We start from the raw sequence: 26,920 nt of genomic DNA on the forward strand, positions 1-26,920 counted from the left end.
ACTAGAAACAGCTTATTGTTAGATTTAGCGTCACACAAAAGACAGGAGGCAAGTTTGATCCGTGTGCACATCAGCATTTTATCGATCTCTATACACGGTCAGTGATGTCATACACTTCATAGAGAACGACGATGATGATGATGATGATGAAGTGGGAGGAAGCGGGTGAGCTGAAGGTTCGAGCAAAGCCCAGTTTCTCACAGCAGCCTAAAGGAGTTAGATGACTAACAGTGGCTAATCTTCATCCAGTAACTCCTCTTCACGTTATTAAACAGCTGTAGGAGCCTGGATGTGTCAGAGATTCTTTACTAAACCTGTTTTAAACATGGCTGCCAAAACATGTGGGACCTGTTCTACGCAGAACAGTTGTAACGAGGATCTACAATTCTGGATGATTCATCCCATGTGAAATGCACTTTGTAGGGGGAAAAAGATAGAAATTTTACGCAAAAATTTACTGATTGCATCTTTAATTTTAAATTGGCTTCATTTAATCTTAAGTCATTTAGGCAGGTCAAGCTCAAATTAAAATTCTTCAGTTAACGAAGTTAGACAGATGTGAGTAACAGAGCTCACACAGAGGCAAAGTGAACGACTCAAACAGAGAGAGAACAGCTGCCCTCACTGACCTCGAGCAGGAGTTTTCATTCCATTCTGATTTACTACTCGACTACTGATTCTTTTGTTCTTGAGTGTTTACTTACGAATACAGAATCCACTTTATTTGTCTCTTAGTAACTATGTAATTACACATTATCAACACATGGCACAACAGTGTTATTACTGATGTATTCATTATTACAGTTAGTTTACTGTAGTACTGCTCATGTAAATATACATGTCTTCTCCAGTTATTATTTTTAATTACACAAGTGTAGATACCAATTACCATACAATTACATGTAACTAAATCTAAAACAAAACCAGAAGCAAAAAAACATGTGTTTTTACAGGAGCTAGAGTACTATAATCCATTCACGACAATGAATATATCAGTGGTAATTACACTGTTGTGGCATTTACAGTCAAATGTAACTACACAGGTATTAATGACATGTAAAATGGCAGAATAATGTAAATGCACTGCACATCAAAATGATCACCGGACTTATGATCAATACAGAGGAGTCTAAATTTGTAGCTTGATTATGATCCATGTGGATCACGGAAGAAGAAAACCCATCAACCTCTAGGGCACAACACTGAACACACAGAATAGAGTTTAAATGGGGCAAACATTTGCTAATCCAATAACTGAGGCCAGGCCATGTTTCCATTCAATTCCAACATTCAACAGCACATTAATACTCAGCAACGTCCACTAGGGGCGCAGTGATGCAATAAAGGCACTGATCTATAATCTCTCTCTCTCTCTCTCTCTCTCTCTCTCTCTCTCTCTCTCTCTCTCTCTCTCTCTCTCTCTCTCTCTGTTGGAGACATATTGAACTGTGAAAGCACAGAAGCAAGTCTGGAAGACAAACGGATGCTGCGCGAGAACTAAATCTAGATCACACGGAACCTAGAACCTCCCAAAACAGTTCTGTACATACTAGTTAAAGACTTGTTATTAACTGTTAACAACATCAACAATAATGTCTGTTAATAACAATATCATCAGTAACATGAACGTAGTTTTCAGAGGACCTGGGACAGGATGTGGCTTATTTACAGAGATGAATAACACAAACTAAACAAATCATAAAATTAAATGCATTTTCTGTATTAGAAAATAATACATGATAATAAAAACCGTTCCAACAGAAAACAACTCAATAATAATGTGACATTGTCAACAGATGCGATCATCATAATCTGAAAAAACAAATCAAAATATAACTTTGTATAAATAGTGTAGTGTTTTTTTCTATAACACAGGCAAAATAATCAGTGTGAGATAAAGCGAAGTACAAAGGCCAGCGTTTGTCATTAAGTGTTATTGTACATTAATCGTGTAAATCCATAATAACACGTACAGTAGAATACATTCCCCTTCTAAGGCCAAACCCATAAATAACCCTTTAATATATTAATATTTCATAAATGCCCAGTATGCTACCAATGTGGTTCATCACTTTCCTTCTCTGGCACTTAAGACCATTTAAGACCAATTTTGTCACTTAACCAGGAAAGTCTGCCTCTTACTCAGAAATACACAATGACAGATGTGTAACAGGCATCACTGAGTACGTCAGAAGATATTACAGTGTGCTGTGTGAAAGTCAGAAACCAACCTTTACTTCCAACCCACAAACTGAAAAAGTCAACCTAAAAGTAGCCATTCTGATTTGGCTCTGCTTCTGACTTAACAAGGGGATTTATTAGAATTATTCTGAAATATTTTTCATTTCTTTTTGCTCTTGTACTGAGAGCAGAGAAATTAGAGAATCAAGATTAAACTAGAACGTCTGGGACTTGCCTCTTGCTGCTGAGAGCTGAAAAGAACAGACACTGAAACTGTTGATTCTGAACTGCGCTGTTCAGGTTGGGTGAGAACTGTGCTGTGTTGTTTGATCTTTGTGGTATTTTGACCAAAGTATGTCACAGACGTTCATTATGACCCCAGAGCTGTTTTAACCTGTGAAAAGCCCTAAATCAGAAAAGGAAACAAAAAAAAAAACCTTTTCCACTAGAACAAACAAATTGAAATATGAGAAGCAGAGACTTAACTTGAGATTTGTGGCTGCAGAAAAACTAAAAGGATCTCTTCAGAAAAGTCCTAAAAAAATTAGCTGATGATATTGTGTGATTTTTTTTTTACTTTGCATGAGAAGTAAGTAAAAGGGTGGTCTCTGACTTTTTCACAGTATTTAATAATACAGAATCTTAACCATGCTGCGCTTCAAAGGCAAAAGTAAAGCAGACTCAAAGCTACTAAACCTTAGCTGCTGTTAGCATTCCTCCCAACGGTTCACCTTTATAGAAGGCTGTAACTAATCTCAAAATACATTATAAATAATAAATAAGCGAAAATAGCCAAAGTGAGCCAAACCAATGGAGTGTAGCTACACACAGCTTCTAATGCTAATGCTAGGGCTTGTCTCCCTTTCTGGCAGGAGTATATCCTGGAAGGGGCGGCGAATGTGTGATGGCTGGATGGTGGCTTTGCATTTCAGTTTAAGTCTGACTGCATTTTAAGCTTCTTCTGATTCAGTTTGGTGTAGTTCCATCACATGCAGTTTCGGTCTCACTGTGAAACGTCTCTGATTGGTCAGAATCAGTTGGACGTGAAGGAGCAGGGAGAACCAGTGAAGAGTCCGTCAAAAGAAAAAAAAAAAAGTCTTTGTATGTCGATCAGCGCCTCTTGTCTCAAGGCCTGGAGAAGTCTGTCTGCACATTAGCATCCATCTTATTTAATATTAATGATGCAGTTGCTGCAGCAGAAGAACTGCTTCAAAAGTCTGTTTGGTTCTGAATAGAAGGGAAGGTCCCAGTGTGCCCGGTTGGTTCAGGTTTGCTTGCAATCTCAACCCTTCAAAGTGTCTGTATAGTTTTATACACAATAGCTAATACATATGTACCTTGGGTTACAACAGTTATATTTACATTAAATCATACATTCTATACAAAAAGCTGGAGCCCTATGCACCAATCCCATCTTTTCAAAACCTTCAAAAAAATCTGGCTTAAGTACAAGTCTATACAGTGCTTCTTTCATAACTGTGTTTGGCTAATTGTAGAAAAGCAGTTCAAGCTAAAATGGTTCACAAAAAGAACACCTACAGTGTCCCAGCGTTAATCAGGTCACACAAGGAAACCTTCACATGACTAGTGCTGCAAGCTGCATGGTTCCTCAGGATTTTAACCGCAGAGCGAAGGACTGATATAATATCGAAACCACTTTTTTAAGGGGAAAGCCTCACATTGCTAACATGGCAAATAATGATTTAGCTAGTTGTAACAGCTAACATGATCACACACTGGCAGAGACTGGAAGATGCTTTACCATTCTTTTTTATGTTGTTTGCATGTTTTAATCACAACGTGTGGGGGCAGTAACCATTAAAGTACTGCATGCTATAATCAACTAGCAACACCAATCTTTGTTTTTTTCCCCCTCACAGACACCAAAATATGCCAAAGTAATACTCCCTTAAACTGTGATTACACCAAAACTGGGGGGCGGGGTGGGGACTTTCGTGCAAATTAGCTTTTCTGAACAGTGTGGATATTCTCAGTAGTTACAGACCACAAACAAGATTTATGTTTAATTTTACAGAGCAAAATGTTTGTTTTTCCTGTGCAGGAAAAAATATATTGGTGAAGTATGGTGGTGCATTATTTTCTATTGTTTGTTAGTAGCACGGTCCTGTTCCAAGCTGTGAAATGTCTCTGAATGGAAAGAATCAGCCAGATGGGACGGAGCAATTTTACTGAAGCACTCCCAACTTAAAAAATCTAAATTTCACAATGCATATTATGTATTGTGAAGATGTTGCCATGTCGCCTGCTACTAGGAGGAACAGCTCCTTAGTCAATATAATGCTGAATTATACTCTTAGCTGCAAAACAGCAAGAGAATTTCCTTGGAATTAACATTTGAAGGCAAGAGTTTTGTGTGACTGCTGTTTTCAGAGTAGATGCCATGATAACTGTTAGCTCTGTATAAAAAAAGGGAGAATTGCCTTTTCTAACCTGGGCATGACGTCAGGCACGTAGATAAACAGAACTGGACGAAGACAGATATCCCTCCATATAAACAGTACACTAAACACTGTGTCTGAAAACTGCAGTATTCCCTTTATCACTCTCTATGTGTTTATATATGTACACGTGTGTGTGTGTGTGTGTGTGTGTGTGCATGTATGTATACGTATTTTTATATATTAGGGATATATTAGGGATGTCAGTCATGTTTGTTTACTACAGCAAACTTAAGGCTACAAAAACATTCATTTCTAATTCATTCATTCGTGCATTGATCTTCATCCTGGTCAGGGTTGTGTTGAGTCCAGTGTGCACCCAAAATCTCTGTACATTTTACTGTACTGTTTACTGTTTCAAATTATACTTAGTAGATTATTTTTTTTCCTTTTTTTGAAGTAAACAGAAGGAACTAAACAAAATATAAGGCTCTACACTGCCCTCTGGTGGGGGACAGTGACTACAGATTTTTTTGAGACCAGCTAATTTAAAAATTGATATAACTCATAAAAAAGTAAATGTGTTTTCTATATTCAGATATTCTGATCCATCCCTAATATATATGGCTATAGTGTGTGTGTGTGTGTGTGTGTGTGTTTTCACTGTGGTCCCTGAGAGCCACTGTCGCCATTCAGTGTGACATAGATAATTGGGACAAGACCCTCGTCGTCGCCCCATGCACACAGCAGCCAATCAGAGTCGGCCCTGCCCAACACTTGCAGCACGTCACCCTTGTGGAAACTCAAGTGACCTGATTCCGTGGCGATGTGGTGACACAGAGCCCTGACCTCACTGAGAGAGAGAGAGAGAGAGAGAGAGAGAGAGAGAGAGAGAGAGAGAGAGAGAGAAATGTGAATATATAGAGACGTGTGTGGAAAAAAAGAGCAAGAGGGAGAAAGAAATGGGATTATGCGGAAAAGGGAGAGTGACCACACAAGAGCAACGACAGGAAGCAGAAAGAGAGAGTGAATGGAGAGATAATGAGAGCAGGGAAAGAGACATAAAGAGAAAGAGACAAATTTGTTTATGAAGACACGGTTTATGCTATGTTTAATGCTTATTTTCAACCATTCTCGTGTTCTCACAAAAGCAAAAACACAAAAATATATTATTTAAAATATTATAAATAAATACAATACTAGTTGTATTGTATATTGTCTTAATAATGCTTAATAGTTGTATGCATTGATTAAGGGTTATTTTCATGGCTGTTGTTTACCTGAGGACCATTAACTGTGTTTATAAGGTGATGTTCTTACCACGTAGCGTTAGTGTGACTGGCCGCCTCCTGTGTTTTGTCGTCTCCTTGGACTTGTGTAGGTTTTGTATTCTTCTGATTCTCAGGGCTGTGGTCCGACACATGCGCAGACCCACTCTGAGGCTCTGCCCTCTTCCCCACCCCCACCGACTGGACGACCATATCCAAAACAGACAGATCCAAACTCAGCCAGCCAGATGGCAACCTGAACAACAGAAAAAAAATTCCTTTAAAAAATTCGTATATTTTATGCTAGATTTCACACCAAAAATACTAATTGCAGAGGCGTGTCTACATTAGAGCATTTCATACCACTGAGTAGTTGTGTAATTTAAAAAAGTTTAAATAAAGACACATTTATCTTTTGCACACAGCTGTTAATATGGGGCCCTGATTCAGTCTCATCTCCACTGACCTGCTGTAAGAAACCGTAAAATCGAAAATAAAGCCGTGTCTTAAGCTATTCCCTTTAGAGGGATATGAAGGTTCAGCATTATCTCCACTGACCTGCTCTTCTGGATCTTGGTTGATTTCTGTTCTGGTTTTTCTGTCTTGCTGACGTTTCCAGCTCCAAAAAGTCGGCTCCAGCGCAAGGTTTGTGCTGAAGTGTCTGCCATGGCGCCAGCTGGGCCCTGGGCTCCTGCTGCAAGGATTCTTTCAGGAGGGTCCTGAGGGTCTGGCTGCCTCTCTTTACTCCTCTTCAGCTCAGTCAGCTCAGACTCCGGAGGACTGCCCATCCACGACGGCTTCACCTTGTTTCCAGAATGAGGCCCTCCACCACATTGTTCTGCGTCTGGCCGTTCCTCCACTTCTCGACTGGCCTCGGCTCCCTCAACCACACCCTCTCTGAGGGGTGGGTGGCTCTGTCTCCGCCCTTCGGCCCCACTCCTCTTCCTCTTCTCCCACTTCACGAACTTGGAGCCTTCGGCGGAGTTGTCGATGTAGACTTGAGAGCTCTGCATCAGCTGGAACCACCAGCCAGCCTGTTTACTTTTTAACCTTGCTGAATCTCCCTCTCTTTCTTTCCTCCTTTCCCTCTCTCCATCCTCCCCTCCTACCCCTTTCAGCCGCTCTACACTCTTGTCTCGACTTCCTTCAAACTTTCTACCTGCTTCTTCTTCCAACGATTCACTACCTGCCCCTTCGCTCCTTTGCAATTGCCTCTTGGGCCATGCCCCTTCCACTTTAAGTCCTGTCCCTTCTGTCCTAGGCCATGTCCCCTCTCTTCTCAGTACAAACCCTTCTTGCTCTCTCTGAGGCCCTGCTCTCTCCTGTTTCGTCTCCACTCCCAGAGTGCCAGAGCCCCTCATAAGCTGGAAGGTGGAGCGAGCTGATTGATCGAGGCTATGGGGGGCAGAGCATAGCTGCTCCTTGCGCCTCAGGTGTTCCTGACCTTTCTGGAGCTGGTGTGGCTCGAAGAGGAGGTCGAGGTCAAAAGGCAGCAGTGAGAGGGGCTGAAGAAGAAGCAAAAGCTCCTCAAACATGGGCTGACACGTCCCTTGGGACAGGGGCAGAAAACCCCACGCATGATAGTGCGCTGCTATAATGTCTGCAAAGGAAACACATTCCATTTATATATCATCAGAACAGTGAAGAAAACGTGTGTGTTTGTGTGAGAAAACAATATCTGGGTCGTACCTTCATGTGTGTATATGTGATTAAACCAGAACTCCAGGGATCGCAAACTAGAAAACAAACAAACCAGAGAGTAAGAGAGAGAGAGAGAGAGAGAGATTTACATTTATATTCATATTCATATAATAATAATAAAAAAGACTATAGAATGCGATCAGAGTGATTCACTGCACATCAGCCCAATGATGTCTAAACCATTCTAGCCCATGCTTGGCACTGAGCAAAGAAACCTTAGGCTCATATGCAGCTGCTCTAGAGCATCACGTGATGTCCATAAATCACTGCATTTCTAACTGTAAAGAGAGCCTAGAAATGTTTGCACGAATAGCATACAACAGCACTGCAAAAGGAAAAAAAATTAAGATATACAACACACACACACACACACACATACAGAGCAAGGTTTCACAGCTTGTCTGTGTGTGTATGCATGTTTGATGATGAAGAAGAAAACAGACAGTCTGCAGAAACTGAGCTGACTATATCTAGCTTCATTACAGGAAAAACATGGCTTAGTTTTTTTGTGTTCAGAAGAATATTCTTGTGCAGTGATTATAAACATTCCAAAACATTACTTCTGCTCCAATCACTGAAGCCTATATATGTATGAGCATGTGTTTTATATCCAAGTCACATATTTCTGACTGCTATAAAGGCTTCAGAAGGTATAAGACAGGGAAGGAGGGGGGGAGGGAGCACATGGGATTCTTACTTTAAGAGGCCGAAGATGAAAGCATTGAGTCTCATGCTGTGATTGGTCAGCTCTGAGTACTGACTGACTTTGGAAAAGAGATTGTGTAACACACGTGTAGAGGGACCTGAGAGAGAGAGAGAGAGAGAGAGAGAGAGAGAGAGAGATTAACTCCAAGAATCCAAAAATAATATCATCTTAATGACTATTATTCAGTAACTACATAAATTAACATTCACAGCAGCATTCATATGTTGATTATTAAATAAAATAATAATTCTAGAATGTTGAAAGTAAAGGTTACTGGAAGAACTTAAACTGAACTGAAAGTTCCCTCATTTTCAATAATAATCATAAAAAAAAAAAACGAGTGGTGATTGTGGGTGAGTAGAAATATTCTCAGAAAAGATTTTCTGAGAAAGGCTTTGAGCTGGGCTTTGAAGGTAGAAAGAGAAAATCAGGAGTGAATAGATTAAAGTGTTCCAGAGAGATGGGGCAGCAACAATGAATGAAATGGCACTCATAGTGGACACTCTGAACCTGGGGACAGCTAGAGGACCTGAATAAGGAGACCATAATTTGCAAGATGGGACATATGGATGGAGTAGTTCTGACAGATAAATAGGCATGAGGCCATGCAGGGCTTTGAAAGTTAATAGGAGAATTTTATAACATACAGGTTTTGTTATCGGTAGCTGGTGAAGGAAGGGGCTAATGTGAGCAGATATCTTGGTGGGTACTGAGACTCTGGTGGCAAGATTTTGGATGAGCTGGAGAGTTCTAAGCAATTTTGGAAGTAGACAAAACAGAGAATGACTACAGTCTAACAGAGATGTGATGGAGACATGTACCAGCATATCAGCATTTGTATTCTGTATAGTGCAGAGTCTAGCAGTACTGTGAAGATAGAAACGTGCTCACATAATCAAGGGTTTGATGTGCATTTCAAAGGTTAGACGAGGCTTGACAAAGACACAGAGCTTTGGTGCAGTGATAAAAAGACTGTGGAAATGTCACTGACAAATATTGAATTATAGTTGACTTGGACCCAGCAATTGTAAATCCAGCTTTCTTAGCATTTAAATTAGAAAATTAATGTTTAACCAGTGTTCTAACTTTTAAACACAGGATATGAGTCATGGGTAGGGCTCTGCAATTAATTAAAATTGACTTTCAGAACTTCTAATCAACATAATCTTGTCTATATCGAAGCAGCTCATAACAAAGAACATCACAGCGTTTGTTGTGTTTTGATTTTAATTAAGATGACACTGAACAAAAAGAAGTCTAATGTAAACCTGACAAAAAAAAAGTTTCAATGACCAATGCACAATCTTAATAAACAGGAAAACATACCCCAGCTTTTATACTGGAGCATGCTGGAGTCACTGAACTATGAGGGTAAAAACTACAAAAACAAAATAATCGTTCATTAGTCGTAATAATGGTTAAATGTACAATTACTTGTATGGGTAGATGTAATGTAATGTAATGGGTAGCGTCTGGGTTAGGCCTCCTAATAGAATTTAATTGGCATCAGTCCGTTAAATAGGATCTAAAACAAGACAGAAAAGTGCCAGTGCACCATACCGGAAAGTCATGAGATTAGTTGGTTATAACTGATTGTATCAAATGCTGGTGCCCAGAAGGTTTTATAGCTTGGAGGCAACAACTCTCTCTACATTAGAACTAAAGAGGTAAAAGGCAGGCTTAAAATTGGTCTGATATTTTCCATGGCTGTACAGCCAAGCCCTGTTTTTTGAATATTGAGGGTGACAGCTGATATTTTAAGAGTAGGGGGAACATTACCAGATGCAAGAGAAAGATAGATGAGATGGCAGATAGGACGGGCTATGTTAGAGAAAAACAGAGCAATTTAAGACAGAGAGTGGGTGTAGGGTCAAGTTGGTATGACCAAGATTAGAATTGGACATTTTGTCAGAAATGAAATCAGTCTCAACATGACACAAGTGAGAGAGGCTGTTAGTGCAGGGGCTTAGAAGAGAAAAACCTTAGGGAAGTCATGATAAACCGTGTTAACTTTGTCTAGAAAATAGCTGAGCCGTGCATTTTCCGGGGAGCTAACAACTGCTTCAGTTTTGAGTAAGAAAACCCAAATATATAACACGATATGTTGTTTTAAAACAGCTTAGTGGTGACAAAAAGGATACAGAGTCCAAGTGAATTTTGAAGTCATTAAGTAAGACTGGTGAAACTGGTGATAGAGAGCATCGCACTAAATTCAGACAATAATTCAGAGGATGAACATTTGGTGGGTGACAGACAAGTAGAATTATTGCAGTAGTGGGGGCAGATATATTTGAAAGAGAACGCCTTGTAACATTTTATTGTAAATTCCCCAAAAGAGCCAGTGCCCAGTTTTCCCAAAAACAAATTATACTTATGTGATCATCTTTGCCTGATTTTGGGAAACCCAGCCCAGTTCACTTTTAAAGCTGCAAAAGCTGATCCTCCATTGTAGAGATATGCTTATTAACCTAAACAAGCTGATAGACTCATTTTTATTGCTCAACTTGAGCCAAAAACTATAAACTGTTTGATATATACTTCAGATTGTCTAACAATCTCAAGTCTGTATTTTAAACTTTACTGTAGTTTTCAGTTTTGTAAACGTTTATTGTACTGTAATCTTTAAGTTTTGGGTTTATCAGGTTCCCCCATAAACCCAAATAAATTCTCCTTTTAAATAGATTTAAGTCTGATGTTGCATTAGTGCCTTGATGGCAGCAGAGTATGCAAACTTTCTGTGGTTATGCCAGTGAAGCTGCTTGTTAGCTACATAATCCTCACATCTCAGTATAAAACTAAAGAAGGGTTCACCAAACACGTGTCCAGATCTCTTTCTATCTCTCTCTCTCACCCAGCTGTGTGGACGCCTCCACCACGTTCCAGGGCTGATTGCGACGCTGTCCTATTATGACGTCCAGGACGAAGGCCTTGAGTCCGTCTTGTAGCACATCTCTCACCGCAGGACACAGATACTTCAGGATCAGGTGACCTATGTTAGGACTTACTGAACTGTTCCCCAACTTAGCCTGAGAATGAGTGAGAGAGGAAATGACTAAACACAACAGCAACAACAAAAAAATGTACATTCTTTTTACTCTGATTTCCCTACATTATGTATTAGATATTTATTAATAACACATTTAATGGCAGTGAGTAGGATGCCTGTTTATTTGAGCCTGAGATCCTGGACATCAACAGGGAATTCTCTTCCATTTTTGACAAAACCTTTGTAAAGGTCTTCTTATAAAATCCATATTTTGTGATTATAATTTTTTTTTACTTTCCAAGTAAAAATGATTCATTGATGGTGTTATCAATGTTAAAGGTGATGTTCAATGTTCTAGCTGGTATTCTAGCACTGTATTACTTGCCATTCTTTACCTTAACACCTGGATCCCGACTGGTGCCAAAATGAGCCACGATCAGATCAACTGCTGTGTTTATGGCCTTCACAAGCCCTTTAATTAAGAGAAGGAGGAAAGAAATTGTTTGAAATAAAGGCAAAAATGTTTGTATAAATACCAAGGTAAATTATACAGCTATAAGTTTGTAGATATTCTTCTGAACACTGAAATTTTTGAATTAGTCAAGAGTTTGTTCCTCATTGTTGTAATAACAGCCTCTACGCTTGTGGAAATGTTTTACCTTATATGTAAGAGCAATGTTTCTCAACCCTGGCCCTGGAGGCACCCTGCCCTGCACACTTAGTGTTTTCCCTACTTTAACTCACCTCACCTCACTTCAACTCTGAAAGATGTTTAAAAAGTATAAAGATCAGGTTTGTTGGAAGAAGGGAAAGCAATAATCATGCAGGGCGGGGTGCATCCAGGACCAGGGTTGAGAAACACTATGTTAGAATGTTGCTGTTGATGGCAGCCAGGAGAATATTAATGAGGTCAGGTGCTTAACATTGAATGTTCAGTTCTGTCACTTCAGCTCATCCCAAAGATATTGGATGGGGCTCAAACACTCCACAGAACACAGTTCCACTCCTCCACAGCCCAGTGTTGGGGTCTTTTACAACCCTCTAGCACACAATTGGCACTAGGCCTTGATCTTGGGCTCATGTGTATTGTGTGTTGCTTTTTATGGAGATACATATACACATAAAAACATTTGCAGCATTGAACATCTGTGTGGAAAATGAGTCTACTTTAAATAAGGTGTTTGTCAATGCTTTTCACCAGTGTGCACACCTCTCTTCTGCTGCAGGTCAATGCAGATAGATTCTTCTGTGGTAGCATCGGGAGATAAACAGAATTCCTCTGGTGGCCGCTCAGTTTGGGAGAAATAATCAGGCAGGAAGTCACTGTAGTACTGCTGCAGCTGTCTCACAGAGTGGCCTGTAAGTAATAATAAAAGGCAGAAATACATCTTCAGTTACAGTCCAAGTGCTTTTGTTTGCTGTGAATCCCAAAATATTAAAGACAATCACTTTTCCTAAAGGTAAAATATTTCCCCCGATACATAATTAAATATTTACTGCGCTGAAAGATGCTATTACAAAGGCTGAGACTTCCTGTGTATTTTTAATTCCCCACTGATACTGAGGGGGAAAATACCCTTGTTTGTAGCTAAACATGCTTTGTCTATGCTTGGCTGAAATGTTCCCCAAAAGAGCACAGTTATCTTCCTACTATGTCTTATACTATGGGGCTTGAAACGTGAAATATGTATCTGAATCTGATTTTTTCAACAACAAATTTTACCACCAAAGCATTATTAATGTGCAACTTTATAAATTACACCATTAAATATTTCACGTTTATTAAATGGCACATTAAAAAAAAAATTATATATATATATGTATATATATAAGTAAGTAAGTAAAATGTGTTTATTGCTTTTAATATTTAACCTCAGTATACAAGCTGCCTCTTTATGTATTTTTAATAACCCTGGGAAAACCTAAAGCCCTGGCCCCTCCCCCTCGCCCAGAAAGTTGGATTGAGACTGGTGAAGCACCATTGAGTCTGCTGAAGCTGAGTGCATGATTAGATGGTGGGAAATCGAAGACATTCCGACGCAGGACACGAGGGCCAGGCCTCAGGATGGATAAAGCATTAGAAGAAGAGGAAGGAGATGAAGAGGAGGTAGAGTTTTTACACCTCTCCACTCCCAGAGGGTTCTTACGCCTGTATTCTCTCCATTTCAGAGCCTGTGGAGAGAGGTGGTGCGCTGAGGGATGCCAACAAAGATGAGAGGGGAGAGGGAGAGAGAGAGTGAAGGGAAGGAAGGATGGATGGATAAACACAGATGATGGATGGATGGACAGAGAGTGAAGTACAAAATGTGTTTATGGGTAAAGAGAGATGGAAGAATGTATTAGGTGAGTGAATAAAGGAGGAATAACAAGCAAATAAAGAGAAGGATGTGGATAGATAGATGGATGAAATAATGTATAGGAAAATAAGGAGGTAGGATGATGAAAAGAAGAAGAAAAAAATAGATAAAGTGTATTAGTAACAGTTAGAAAGAAGAGAGAAAAAAGACAAAGCAGCAAGAGTGTGTTTGCCTAAAAAGCTTGTAATCTCATTAAAAATATCATAAATCATTAACTAAAAAAATCTGAAAATTCTCAGAAAATTCCTAGTACATGATCAACATATTATCACAAAACAATTATCAGACATGTTGTAAAATGTGTAAATCAGGACCTTAGTAACACTGTACATGAATACAGGAATTGTGTACCCTGATCGAAAATATTCAATATTCCTTATATACAAATTTGTAGGTGTTGGTGCTAATTTAAAAATATTTACAGAATGTAGATTGTTTGTTATTGCTAACTCAGTCACATATTCATTCATTTTCTGTAATTGCTTTATCCTGTTCAAGGTAGTGAGTCAGGAGCCCAACAGGAATTATTGGCCTCAAGCAAGGAACACGCCCTGAACTTGGAACCAGTCTAATCACAGGGCACCACACACATTCACACCCAAGAACACTTTTCAGTAACCAGTTCACGTAGCACTATGTGTTTTTGGACTGTGTAAAAAAACAGGCGACACAGGCAGAACACACTAAACTCCTCACAGACAGTGGCCCAAGGTGGCACCAAGGACTTGTGTAACAGCAACAGTCTACTAAAACTCTACACTACCTACACTCCCCTGTGGTGGAGACTAGAGCTAACACAGCTCACTGTTTTTAAATATGAGAATGTATAACATAAGTAAGTAAACTAAACCAAAAAGAACACAACCACAAATTGTTTTCTTTAAATCACAGCAGTCAGAAGTGACCTTGACTTGACCTTGAGTCTCAAAAATTTTTCTCAATAATTTTACAGGAGGAAAGATGCTCCTTAACATTGACTGGAATTCTATACACAACCTTTTTTTTTTGCAATTTTGAAACCTTTCTATTGTCTGTACATTGTAAAATTCGAACGCCACAAAAACAAAAAAACTGTTGTTTATATATTATACAGAAATTAGATTTTAGATAATATTAAATATCAGTACAGATCTGATTTTAATGTTCATTGTCAGGTACTTACCGTTATGCTGCCGCTGTATACACACGGGAATTGCCTTCACTTCCTCTTCCTGTAACGCTGGCTGTTGTCCGATGGGACTGAGGCCGGAGCTGGGCAGCGTGGGTAACGTAGCCAGTCCGGGGCGGTGGAAACAGTGCCCCCTGGTGGTCATGGGGCTGATTAATGGGCTTTGCTTTGTAAGAGGGACAGGAGGTGGGGTGGGGGGAAGTGGGGCGAGTTTAGAAGCCCCTGGTGAGGTATGGGGGGGCAGGAGGGTGGCGGTTGTGGGGCAGGAGAGAGAGCGGGGCGGCCGGCAGCATTTTTCTGGTGTTGGGGAGCATGTGGAGCAGGTGCCAGAGCAGCTGGGTGCCCCCTGCAGGCGAACTGGAGAGTAACTGCCCAACGGAGATGGCCGAACTGTGGCAGAAACGCTGTGGGGTCGGCCACAATCTTCCTCAGGGTCTTCCTCGCCGCCCTCTGGAGCAGAAACCCTGCGAGCCTGCATGTGGTTGATGTACTCGTCCAGTAGTGGGAGCAATGGCTTAGCCTGGGGCTTCCCAAACTGGTGCTGGAAGGTGAAGGGCTGGATGGGTAATGTAGTGGGGCGCTGGTCTTTGCTGTAACGGACTACAGCTGAGGAGGAGTCAGTAGAATCACCTAAAAGAGAGAAAGAGGGAATAAAGAAACATAAAATAAAAGCAAGAATGATAACTGACAAAATTCTACAAATTCTAATATTCACCATTCTAAAATTCCCATAACATAACATACCGTAAAGATTTTGTAATAACAGTAAAGAAATCAACTGAGTTTGATTTTTACTCATGCTGTGAGGCAATTGTGTGGAATAGTTTATAACAGATAGAATAAACAAATGCTCTATAACATCTTTTGTGTATACGTCACAGTAATAAAGTTCAGTTTAATCTTCCGTCTACTACCCATGTAACACACTGATTAATAGCAAAGCAATGACACAGCACATTAGAGCAGTGTGTGAAGGAGAGAGTGAGAGAGAAGGTTTGTATGTGTGAGAGAGACAGATAGATCTGCTGAAAATATATTGCACAGAGTGAGACAGCAAAACAGGAAGACCTGGTTCAGACACAGAGAGAGAGAGAGACAGAGTAAGGAAATCTCTATTCAGCAGATAGAAGAAATAAATCACCACCAAAGCAGAAATATCCCCTTTCTGAAGATCCTCTGTGCCTGTATGTGTGTTCTGTGGTCAGTATGCAGTCAGTGCGTGTGTGTGTTTGTGTGTGAAACGTCACTGATTGCGTGGACTGTTTGTTACGGCTCAAATGTCACCGTGCTTTTACTTCCAGACTGCAGTACATATTTACGGCCACTAGAGACAGCAGTGCACTCTCTCAGCCTGAATCTTAAACCATTCCCCCTCTCTCTCAATACATTACAATGTCCTGATCAGACTGTCTAGTAAGGGAATTATTTAACGAAACATTACCAATTATTTGATACATTTGGGCCTCCTTTTTCACAGACATTCCAATTATTTTCAAAATCAACAAATGAGTTATTTAATCAAGGGTTTAATGATGTTTAAATGTTTAAGTTAAATGATTTTACAAACAACAGCTACGTTATCCCCCTGTTCTCACCTTCTGCTGTGGTTCGTGTCTCTCCCCCTGGTGAGTCTCGGAGTGGTACACTCCAGTTCCTGTGAGAGGAGTTTGGGTCGTAGCAGCGTGTGATTGGTGGAAGGCTGTGGCTCCTGGTCTCAAGCAGATCCTCCAGAATGGGGGAGAATTCCCCGGAGGATGAATGTGATTGGCTGGATGCCTCTGTGCTCTTCTGCAAGGGTGAGCCTCCACCTCCTCTTCGCTTGTTCCGTGCAATTTCAGCAAACGAGGTAACACGGGGTGGAGGAGGTGGACTGGGTCCGGAGCTTTCGCTCAGACGGACAGGGCAGCTCAGCATCCGTTCTAGAGAGCCTAGCCCAGGGGGTGGAGACCTGTCCAGGTTACGGTCATAGCTTCGGGAGCGTAGACAGGGCCCAGCGGAAGCTCCATCCACAGGCGGGGAGATGTTGATGTACACCTGCCCCTCGATTACATTCTGAGGGGCAGGGTCTGTGTCACATTCATCAGCTTCTGCCTCCTCTTTATTCTGCAGATATATGAGAGAATTTTTTTATTATGCAAATCACGCGTCAACAAAAGCATTTAAAGAATTATATATTGATCAAAATGCAGTTAAACTTAAACTTTTAAATGTATAAAAAACACACTAAATGGCTAGTACCATAAACTAAATCACATTTTTAAAACTGTATTTTGTAGATATATTTTGGGATACATCTTCTTTCTGTCCTGTTTACTGTGGAAAATTACACACACACACACACGTGTGTGTTTATATATTTACATACATTTATATGTGTATATATACAGTGCGTTCAGAATTATTAGGCAAATGAGTATTTTGATCACATCATCCTTTTTATACATGTTGTCCTACTCCAAGCTGTAAAGGCTTGAAAGCCAACTACCAATTAAGTAAATCAGGTGATGTGCATCTCTGTAATGAGAAGGGGTGAGGTCTAATGACATCAACACCCTATATAAGGTGTGCTTAATTATTAGGCAACTTCCTTTCCTTTGGCAAAATGAGTCAGAAGAGAGATTTGACAGGCTCTGAAAAGTCAAATATTGTGAGATGTCTTGCAGAGGGATGCAGCAGTCTTGAAATTGTCAAACTTTTGAAGCGTGATCACCGAACAATCAAGCGTTTCATGTCAAAGTGTCGCAAGAAGCGTGTTGAAAAAAAAAAAGGCACAAAATAACTGCCCATGAATTGAGGAAAATCAAGCGTGAAGCTGCCAAGATGCCATTTGCCATATTTCAGAGCTGTAACGTTACTGGAGTATCAAGTAGCACAAGGTGTGCGATACTCAGGGACATGGCCAAGGTAAGGAAGGCTGAAAAACGACCACCTTTGAACAAGAAACATAAGATAAACGTAAGATAAATATGGGCTGGTATCATCAAAGATGGACTTGTGGGACCCTTTCGGGTTGAGGATGGAGTGAAGCTCAACTCCCAGACCTACTGCCAGTTTCTGGAAGTCACCTCCTTCAAGCAGTGATACAGGAAGAAGTCAGTATAGTTCAAGAAAAACACAATTTTCATGCAGGACAATGCTCCATCATATGCATCCAAATACTCCACAGCGTGGCTGGCCAGTAAAATAATGACATGGCCCCCTTGATCTCCAGATCTGAACCCCATAGAGAACCTGTGGTCCCTCATAAAATGTGAGATCTACACGGAGGGAAAACAGTACACCTCTCTGAACAGTGTCTGGGGGGCTGTGGTGGCTGCTGCACGCAATGTTGATTGTAAACAGATCAAGCAACTAACAGAATCTATGGATGGAAGGCTTTTGAGTGTCATTGTAAAGAAAGGTGGCTATAGTGGTCACTGATTTGTTTTTGGTTTTGCTTTTGAATGTCAAAAATGTTTATTTCTAAATGTTGTGTTGTTATATTGGTTTACCTGGTGAAAATAAACAAGTGAGATGGGTATAAATTTGGTTTTTATTAAGTTGCCTAATAATTCTGCACAGTAATAGTTACCCGAACAAACAGATATCCTCCTAAGATAGCCAAATCTAAAAAAAAAAAACACTCCAACTTCCAAAAATATTAAGCTTTGATATTTGAGTCTTTTTTCTTAATATTGAACAACTTTGTTCTCAATCAACCCAAGAATCCTCTCAAATACAACTTGCCTCATAATTCTGCATACACTGTAGGTATGTGTGTATATATATATTTATGTGTTTTTGATGATGAACATAATTTTATTGTCACATAATGATATAAAATTTGAAATTGGTGCCTGCAACACACTCAAACACTGGGACAGTGGCATAATTACCACTAGGTCATATCACCTATCCATTTAATTATAAATTTTAATCATTAGGGGATTGAAGATACCAATAGTTGCAGTATTACAAATTAAATTTTTGCACATTCTTGCTGTAGAAAAAAACTCAACAGTCTGCGTTCGCCGTTGTCTGATTCTCCTCTTCATGATGCGCCACACATTTTCAACAGGAGACAGATCTGGACGCAAGGCAGGTCAGTGAAGCACAAACTCTATGTCTGCCAAGCTGCGCTGTTGTAGCTAGACATGGAGTTCCTGGGAAAAGGTCACCCATTCCATGGCCACTGACACCCCAACCTGCCCACAATGCCATCACTGATGCTGTTTTGGGGTTTTCCCTGAAATTTTCATGATATTATAAACTACATATGGTAAAAAGTGTTTGCAATCTTGCATTAAAAAATGACCTGTTTGTACTTTTTGAGAACTCTAACATGACGTTTGGCGTAAAGTGATGAGCAACGACCACTTTCACTTTCAAAGAGCATTAGATGAATGCTCCTTTTTTATTCATTATTTTCACCTGCTTACAGTGTAATGAAGTTAAGCACTTTCCCAATTTTTGAAGTGTGTTGCAAAGATTATAATTACAGATTTAAATGCAAAACTGAAAACAAATACTAATATGTTTGTCTGCTAAATAAAGAAAATCATAAATTTCAGTTTTTCCTGAAATTATAGAAAGTTTCCCATCTTCTCTGGAAATAGGGTTTGTAAATAAAGAACTGGATCTGTATACGACTACATATCATTATGGTTGTTAGGACCTTACACAAAGCCCTTACCTGTGTGAGTTCTGGGTCCTCAGCCTGCTCTTCCTCCTCATCATCTTCTTTTGTGCGTCTGAAAAGGAAGTACTCTGTGGGCTGAGGAGGACTCCCTTTGCTGTGTTCATCAGAGCAGCTGGTGACAGAAGAGCCAGCAGGACTTGGGGACGACTGAGATGAGATGTCACAGGTCACCAGTTTGTAGTAGTTCTGCGTGGCTACAACCAGTCGTGCCTGGCTCTGCAGACAGGAATTGAGATCGTGGGCAGATGTTTCAGAGGGCAGTAGCCCCTCACTGCCCTGGTGGTTGTGGTAGGAATTGCAGTTTGCATCAAGCTCCATAGTTCCTCCTTGTGGCTGAGAAGTGTATCGACAGGAGGAAGAAGAGGAAGGGTCTGTGTTTTCCTGGGTCACCAAAGGTGGCTGAAGAGGCTCTGTTGGAGATCTGTGCAGGTCAAGGTAAAAAGCTCCACCCCCACTACTAAATTCAGCCCCGCCCATTCCAGGACCAGGCTCAGACACAGATGAGGTGCAGGACTGGTCTCCAGAGTTGTTGAGGTTGACTGACTGCTTTGCAGGAACACCATTGTTCATTTTGTTGTATATGGTGCTAAAGTTGACCAGAACACCATCTGAGCTATTGCAGGAGGAATCACTGCCATAGCCAAGTGGGCAGTCCGAAAACGCTTCAGAATATTGTTCAGGAAAAGGTTGGGAAAGGCCACAGCATGAGCAATGCTGCGCTGTTGAACTAGAACACTCTGAGCTTCCTCGACCTCCGTGCATTAACTGATCGTCATCATCATCATCATCTTCTCCCCACTCCTGTTCTCCACAGTCCATTGACAGTGTGGAGCCACTGCTGCCATGACGGCGTTGTCCTTCCAATCCCAGCAAATCAAGACCCTCCAAACGAGCAGAAAATTCTAAAGCTGCTCTGCTTCCTGGTGTCCCTCTCAGGCCATTAGAGCACCAGGGCTTCTCTAATGACTCATGCAAGTGGAAAGGCCCAGAAGTGTAGCCCAGCTCATGCAGATGAAAAGGGGTCGAGTCTGTGCTGTTTTCCAAGGTGCTGTTTGAGTTCCCATGCAAGTGGAATGAAGAATCCTCCAAGTATCCGTTCAAGTTGTGGCTGTCATCATCCTCATCCTCTTCATAATCTTCATCCTCACCTGTGTCCAGAAGGAAAGGATTACGTCGCAGAGACTTTGGTGCTGGGACCTGAGAAGAGGGATCTTCAGAATTGCTAGATGTGAAGGAGGACGTGTCGCTAGCCATGCTTCCCCCTCTTCTTCCTCCTCCATCTTCTCCATGTGTTTTCTCTCCTCCCCTCAGTTCTTCATCCTCAAAGGCATCCCTGGAGCTTGATGTCTGGATCAGACTGCTGTAGACCAGCGCCTCCCGTTGAAGGACATCCCTCTCGGGCAGCGAGGTGGTGCGACTCAGGCCCAAGTTTTCTGGACAGCTGAACGGGTTGCTGCCCCTCCTCAGAGAGCTCCCACAGCACCTGTTCGATCCTGAAACCTGGCAGTGGACCAGGGGTATGTGGTGCACAATCAGGGTCTCTCCTGTCAGCTTCGGGGGGCTGTCCATCGTCTACAGAATGAAGCCAAAAGTGAGCAGATTGTGGGCTGGCGGAGTTAAGGTGATAACCAAAGGCTTCAGAGGTTTAGTTTACACATCTGATCCCAACTCGAGGTTGTGGAGAGTATGGAGTGCGAAAGAAGAAGCTGAATACATCGTCTCGATAGACAGAAAACATCTAGAAATAAGGGAGAGAGAGAGAGAAATAAGTTTTTCTACTCACTTATCATAATCATTATTTTTGCATCATTTTTAATGCTACAAACATGAGAAAGTTATCTTAAAACCACCCATTTTAAGATAACTTGAAGTAACTGATAACTAATAATCACAAAATCAGGAACACTCAATGTCCATTTTATCAGCTCCACTGACTATACACAAGCACTTTGTATTTCTACAATTATAGAGTGTAGTCCACCTGTTACTCTGTGTACTTTCTTATCCCATTTCAGACCCATTTTATGTGGGTCAGGCCACCCACAGAGCAAGTATGTTTAGGGTTGAGCATCATTCCCAGTGCTCACAGACACTGAGGTAGTGTGTTAGTGTGTGTTGTGCTGGTACAAGTGGATCAGGCACAACACTGGTGCTAGAGTTTTAAAGCTTGTCATATCCATGCTGGACAGAGAATAGTCCACCACGAAATATCCAGCCAACAGCGTCTTGTGGGCAATGTCCTGTGTCCACTGATGAAGGGCTAGAGGACGACCAACACAAACTGTGCAGCAACAGATGCGCACTTTCACTGACTTTACATCTAAAAGGTGGATCAACGATGTAGGTGTGACATCGAGTAGAACAGAGTAGACAGTGAGAGGACACAGTATTTAAAAACTTGAGCAGCACTGCTGTGTCTGATCCACTCGTACCAGTGCAAAACAAATTAACAAACCACCCTATCTGTCACTCCAGAGGAATTATGCAGAGAAACAGACGGACTACACTAATTGAAGAATTACGAAGTGATCCTGTAGAGTCGGTGGAGCTGTTAAAATGGACAATTAGTGTAGAAACAAGGTAGTTGTTCTTTTCCAGTGATGGTTCAGTGTATGTCAATTTTCAGTATATACAGAGTAGCACACAGTTTCAGAAAACAGAACACTAATGCATTCAAGACAGAAAATAGCCATATAATAAAAATAAAAATAAAAAAATGTATGCTTTATTGCTAATTAAAGAAAAGTCATACATGTTACACAGAGCTCCTCTATTTGACAAATGTGACAAAAAAATACGTTTTTAAAAACATTATTCTTGGTACAGTGACAGGAATATAGAAATGACCACAGACTGTCCATCCTCAAATAAAGCTACTGCGGGCCAAGAGGGACTTGCTACAAAATCATCACTCACTTCCAATCTTCATCTGTCAATCAACATCTTTAACCTACTCTGTGACCTCCCGTCCCTGTCTGATCACATTAACTTCACTTTTAAAACACCCTGAGCCAGTCGCCGCGTCGATCATCTCAGAATCTCTCTCAGGTTGTCCACTGTTTCTAATAAGCCTGTTCCCCAGGTCAGACTGAGGGCACACATCAATGCTACAGAATTTTGAGAGCTCAGGCATCTATTAAAAGTAACGATATTCAAAACTGGTGGAATTTAAACACAGAGTGAGAAAAACTACAGTCCAACAATTAAAAAATGCACTGTTATGCAAATATCACGAGGTGTTATTAGAAAAGTATTTGAAAGGCCACACTGGGGAATGTGCTTTCTTAGAGACTCACTCTTACTAGGGATGTATGGAAAATAGGGAAACCTAATAAGGAATTTGTAATTATACATGTATAAGACGGGCCACACACACTAATATATATATATATATATATATATATATATAGGTGTGTGTGTGTGTGTGTGTGTTAGAAATAGAGATGAGTCAGTGAGAAAGCATTTAGGACTTCTTCTCTGACCCCTCATAAGGACAGGCCTTGAAATGAAAATACAGCAAGCTCTACTCCTTCTTTCCTGAGAAGTCACACCCACTTCCTCTCAGTCTGCTCACTGTAATATGGTGAAACATTTTGTAAGAAATGAGTTCGCCTGTTTATTTGCAAAAATAAACCATTCAGGAAGAAACAGAGGGAATGATGATGATGTCTGAGGAGAGGCTGATTAACAATATAAGATAAGGTGCATTTTTCCATAGCAACAAGTTTGTTATTTTTTCATGGTACCAATACAATATAATGATACTCAATACCCATCTTGATTTGTTGATTATAATAAACAACAGTTTATGTTGTGCTGTAAACTTAATTCATTTTAATATATAGTTGTATACCAGGTGCCCTTTATATTACATATATATGATATAGCAATATATAACTGAACATAATACAACAATAATAGCATAGCCTGTCAGCATATCTCCAATGAATAGAGCACAGTGCTGTATACAATCTTGTACACTGTGGTGAGAGTGAGGCTGACACTCTGTCTCTGTCTTTTGCTTGTTTTCTGCAGCACATTCCTTTCCACAGACACACACTAGTAGTTATGTAATAGTGATTCCAGACACATTGCTCCCGGCTCTCTGCTACTGCAGCAGCTGCAGACTGGCATCACACACACACACACACACGTTGTCCCACACACGTATACTCATCGTGTTTATATTTACCCTGTGCTCCCACCAGAAAAGTGTAACACTGTTCATTTGACTCTGACAATCTGTAATTGACACTAAACTAGAGTCATAGTTCAACTCTATTTCACTACTCACATTATAACACATTTACACAAATAATCATTATAGTACCTACATAATCATATAACATACATAATTAGACACAACAGTGTCTTCTATATTTGTCCTAGAGTACTGTACGGTATTGTGCAAAAAACACTTGATACAATATTTGGGAAAATATCAAAAGCCTCAGAAACACATTTCAGTATTTACTATGTCACACCTTTGCCTTCATTTGAGCTTCTATTCACAACTAATGAGAGGCTCAGTCCTCCTTTTTCTCAGTGTGGGCTTTTCAAAGCTCCACATCCTTTCAGACCCAAAGTGTGGATCTGTTCTTTTATCTGTGGGAAAAATACAAGCGGCTGTGGATATGGTCAAATCTGATGACAGAATGAAACATGATTTTCAAGCTTCAATCCCTCAAAGATGAAAACATTAAGGTGAAGTATATATTAAGGAGGCTGGTCTTTATGGAGGAAGATCTTACATGTTTTTCTACTTTTTGAAATGAAATTAAATAAATGATGGGTCTATGACTTTTTCATTGTACTGAATTTAATGTTAAGGAACACAAATACATATTTAATAAGATCTGAGGTGTGTATTCACGATACCATGATCTATTCAGGAACTCTCTCCCAGAAAATTACAAGGGAACGGTTTTTAATAAAACGGCCTAAAAACTATTCCTGGTCCCCTCTGACTAAAAGCTAAAAATAATTGTAGCACATTTTTTAAAATAATGTATTAAGTTACAGCTATAAGGTATGAGGTAATTTCAGCTACAAGGCATGAGCTAGGCCTCGGGTTTCTCCGAATACAAAAGGAAGGAAATTCGGTAAATCCCAGGTTACTGTGTCAAACAATAGCCACTTAAGCCGCTATAAAAAGAGCCACGCTGCCTTGTCATTAGTGCAGAGATAAGCAGGGGAGAGTTAAAGAGTTATCTCTGACTGGTCTTTAAACAGACTAGCTGAATTTAGCTAATGACCAACTCACATGTTGAGACACGCTGGACACACTCCTAATGATCCACAGCTTTGCTAAATTTACTTTCAAGCATGTTACAGTGATGGCTCTTTAACAGTTTCTCACTTATAATGAAGACATGCTGAATTTCTAAAATTAGCTGCTTTAGTTTTCCAATGGAGGCCATTGTAATTTAATATCATTAACAGAAATTAATTATATTTCTTTACCACACATGTTAGCATTTTAGAGTTCAGGTCTGTGTGTTGACAGCAATACTTGTTTTCTAATATACAGCAGTGTTTGTGGGCCCTAGTTACATATTAAGCTGAAAGCCTGTGCATTCTGCATGCATTCCCAAACCGTTTCTTCAGTGAAGGAGCTATAGTCGAGCATCACACAACCTGTCAATCAACTTCACATTAAAAAAAAACAAAAAAAAAAAACAGCAATCACATGTTTATAGAAACATATAGAGATGCTCCATACGTCATATAATACTACGCGGTACAGTTTCTAGATCCTAAAACAATTGCAATTCAGCTTCCTAAATGTGCTCTAAACATCCAGGAGATAGACAAGGACAAAGCCTCTGGTTTCCCGATTGGGCACGGGGTGCACTATTTGGCAGCAGAATCCATGTGACTTGTTTAGTGCACTCAATTTGGAGGAGGGGGCCATGCAGGAGACTATATATCTGAGCATAACAGATCAACACTGCGCTTTACTCGGCTGTAGATTCTGTTGTGTGGCCTCCGTAGTGCACTAAGGGAGCGGTTTGCGAATGAGCCACAAGCTCGACAGGCTTTATACATATAATTAATCCCAATCTATGTCTAAACAGGGCCTTTCCTGACTTATGATATAAATATGGTTCATATACGTAAAGTTAAGCAGAGAAAATGTATATATATATATTTAAAAAACACGCGAAATTGAGACGAGGCCCAACGGTTATAAAAGGTTATTCAGCGCAGGCGCGTGCAGCATCAGCAGTGATTCACTTACATTCACAAAATAACGTTTCGTAAACAGAATTAAAATAGGCAGTTAAACCGCATTTAAGTCACGTAGATGTTTTAACGTTACATTTATACTGTACAAACACTGACAATACCTGATAGAACCAAAAAAAAACAAAACAAAAAACGCACCCCTGTGCCGGTCCGCAATGAGAAGCGGATTTTGGTTTCTCGCATTTACCAATTCCACCTTAAACGGTGCGTTTTCTTGAAATTATTTTTGGAAAGGGCTTCGTTTGGTCATATTTTGCGTTATTAAATCTTTCCTTTCCACCTTAAATAACTGGTACATCAGCATATTCTAGCGCTCACAGAGCGCATTATTTAAGGTGGAAGGATAAATGAGGGTAAGACACCCTGTCACACACCGTGGACGAGCGGCGGAATGTGGAGGTGTGGGGGAACAGAGAATTCCAGTCGGAAACCAAAAGTGTCAGCCTGAACTAAACGGCAATATTGTTTTAGGTGGAAAAACAACTGTAATTCAAAGCTGACGAGCAAGCAAATCTCCACCAGAATGGTACCGCAGCATCTTTTAAGGTGGAACCAATTAAAAAAAACAAACAAAGCCAATGTCAACTTGAATGGAAGTGCTGCATCATTTAAGGTGGATCGGTAAAACCCTGTAAGAAATACACACGCCAGTTTCAGCGTTATTCCTACACTGACAGTATTCACTGTGTCTGTACTCACCGCGCCGGTCAGGTCTGTTGTGAAGGTATCAGTGAATACAAGTGTAAATCAGAGTGTGCTGACGAACATAACGGAGCTGATGGAGACAGGCTTCTGACCGTGGTTTTTCTTGTTTTTTTTTTTCTGCAGCGGTAACAGCGCCGCCTAGGGCGGGTTCCTCTGCACGTCATCGGGAAGGAGAGCGCATGCGCACTGCTCACCCACCCAATTTGGGGGCGAGGCCAGAGCGCAGGTTCCAATCCCTGAACAAAACAGTAACTGATTTCTTTATTTTATATATTTCACTCTGATATTCCATGTGCCTCACCCCAGAGAAACAGGAGCACGTTATGATGTTTGAAAATTATTATTATTATTAAATAGCTGTAAATCTATTTTAAAATGAACTTGTGTTGTAGAGGGCAGTCTCTAAACCACGGTCCAGTATAAGGCCTTGCTCATGTACACTGGGTTTTGTCAGGGCCATCATTTTTAAAGACAGATTCAATATCATGTGCAAAATGCTCTGTTTGTTCAATTGGTAGCGCA

The 26,920-nt window shown here is 40.5% G+C and overlaps 1 protein-coding gene across 2 annotated transcripts; it reads right to left on the reverse strand.

Moving 5' to 3' along the window:
* Positions 1-62: 62 nt before the first annotated feature.
* On the reverse strand, positions 63-26,529 carry LOC136679706 (AP-4 complex accessory subunit RUSC2-like). Of its 2 annotated transcripts, XM_066658370.1 has the most exons (13): positions 26,393-26,529; positions 19,439-21,182; positions 16,362-16,869; positions 14,761-15,396; positions 13,221-13,433; positions 12,452-12,598; positions 11,637-11,713; positions 11,107-11,281; positions 8,247-8,352; positions 7,538-7,584; positions 6,407-7,448; positions 5,901-6,104; positions 63-5,433 (listed from the first exon to the last, which is right to left on the reverse strand). In XM_066658370.1, exons 2-13 carry the CDS (start codon positions 21,011-21,013, stop codon positions 5,241-5,243), a joined length of 4,923 nt encoding a protein of 1,640 aa, XP_066514467.1. In that variant the 5' UTR covers positions 21,014-21,182; positions 26,393-26,529; the 3' UTR covers positions 63-5,240. The 2 variants fall into 2 exon arrangements, with proteins under 2 accessions (XP_066514467.1, XP_066514468.1); XM_066658371.1 differs by lacking the exon at positions 13,221-13,433.
* Positions 26,530-26,920: the final 391 nt, after the last annotated feature.

The sequence above is a fragment of the Hoplias malabaricus genome, chromosome Y (assembly GCF_029633855.1).
Source record: "Hoplias malabaricus isolate fHopMal1 chromosome Y, fHopMal1.hap1, whole genome shotgun sequence".
Taxonomy (NCBI): domain Eukaryota; kingdom Metazoa; phylum Chordata; class Actinopteri; order Characiformes; family Erythrinidae; genus Hoplias; species Hoplias malabaricus.

What these genes read in the sequence shown, in the direction of transcription:
- LOC136679706 (XM_066658370.1), bottom strand. Translation starts at nt 21,013, where the DNA reads ATGGACAGCCCCCCGAAGCTGACAGGAGAGACCCTGATTGTGCACCAC. An exon ending in TATACAGCGGCAGCATAACG is followed by an intron (nt 13,434 to 14,760) that starts GTAAGTACCTGA and finishes GGCATCCCTCAG; the next exon opens with CGCACCACCTCTCTCCACAG. An exon ending in GTCGGGATCCAGGTGTTAAG is followed by an intron (nt 11,282 to 11,636) that starts GTAAAGAATGGC and finishes ACTCATTCTCAG; the next exon opens with GCTAAGTTGGGGAACAGTTC.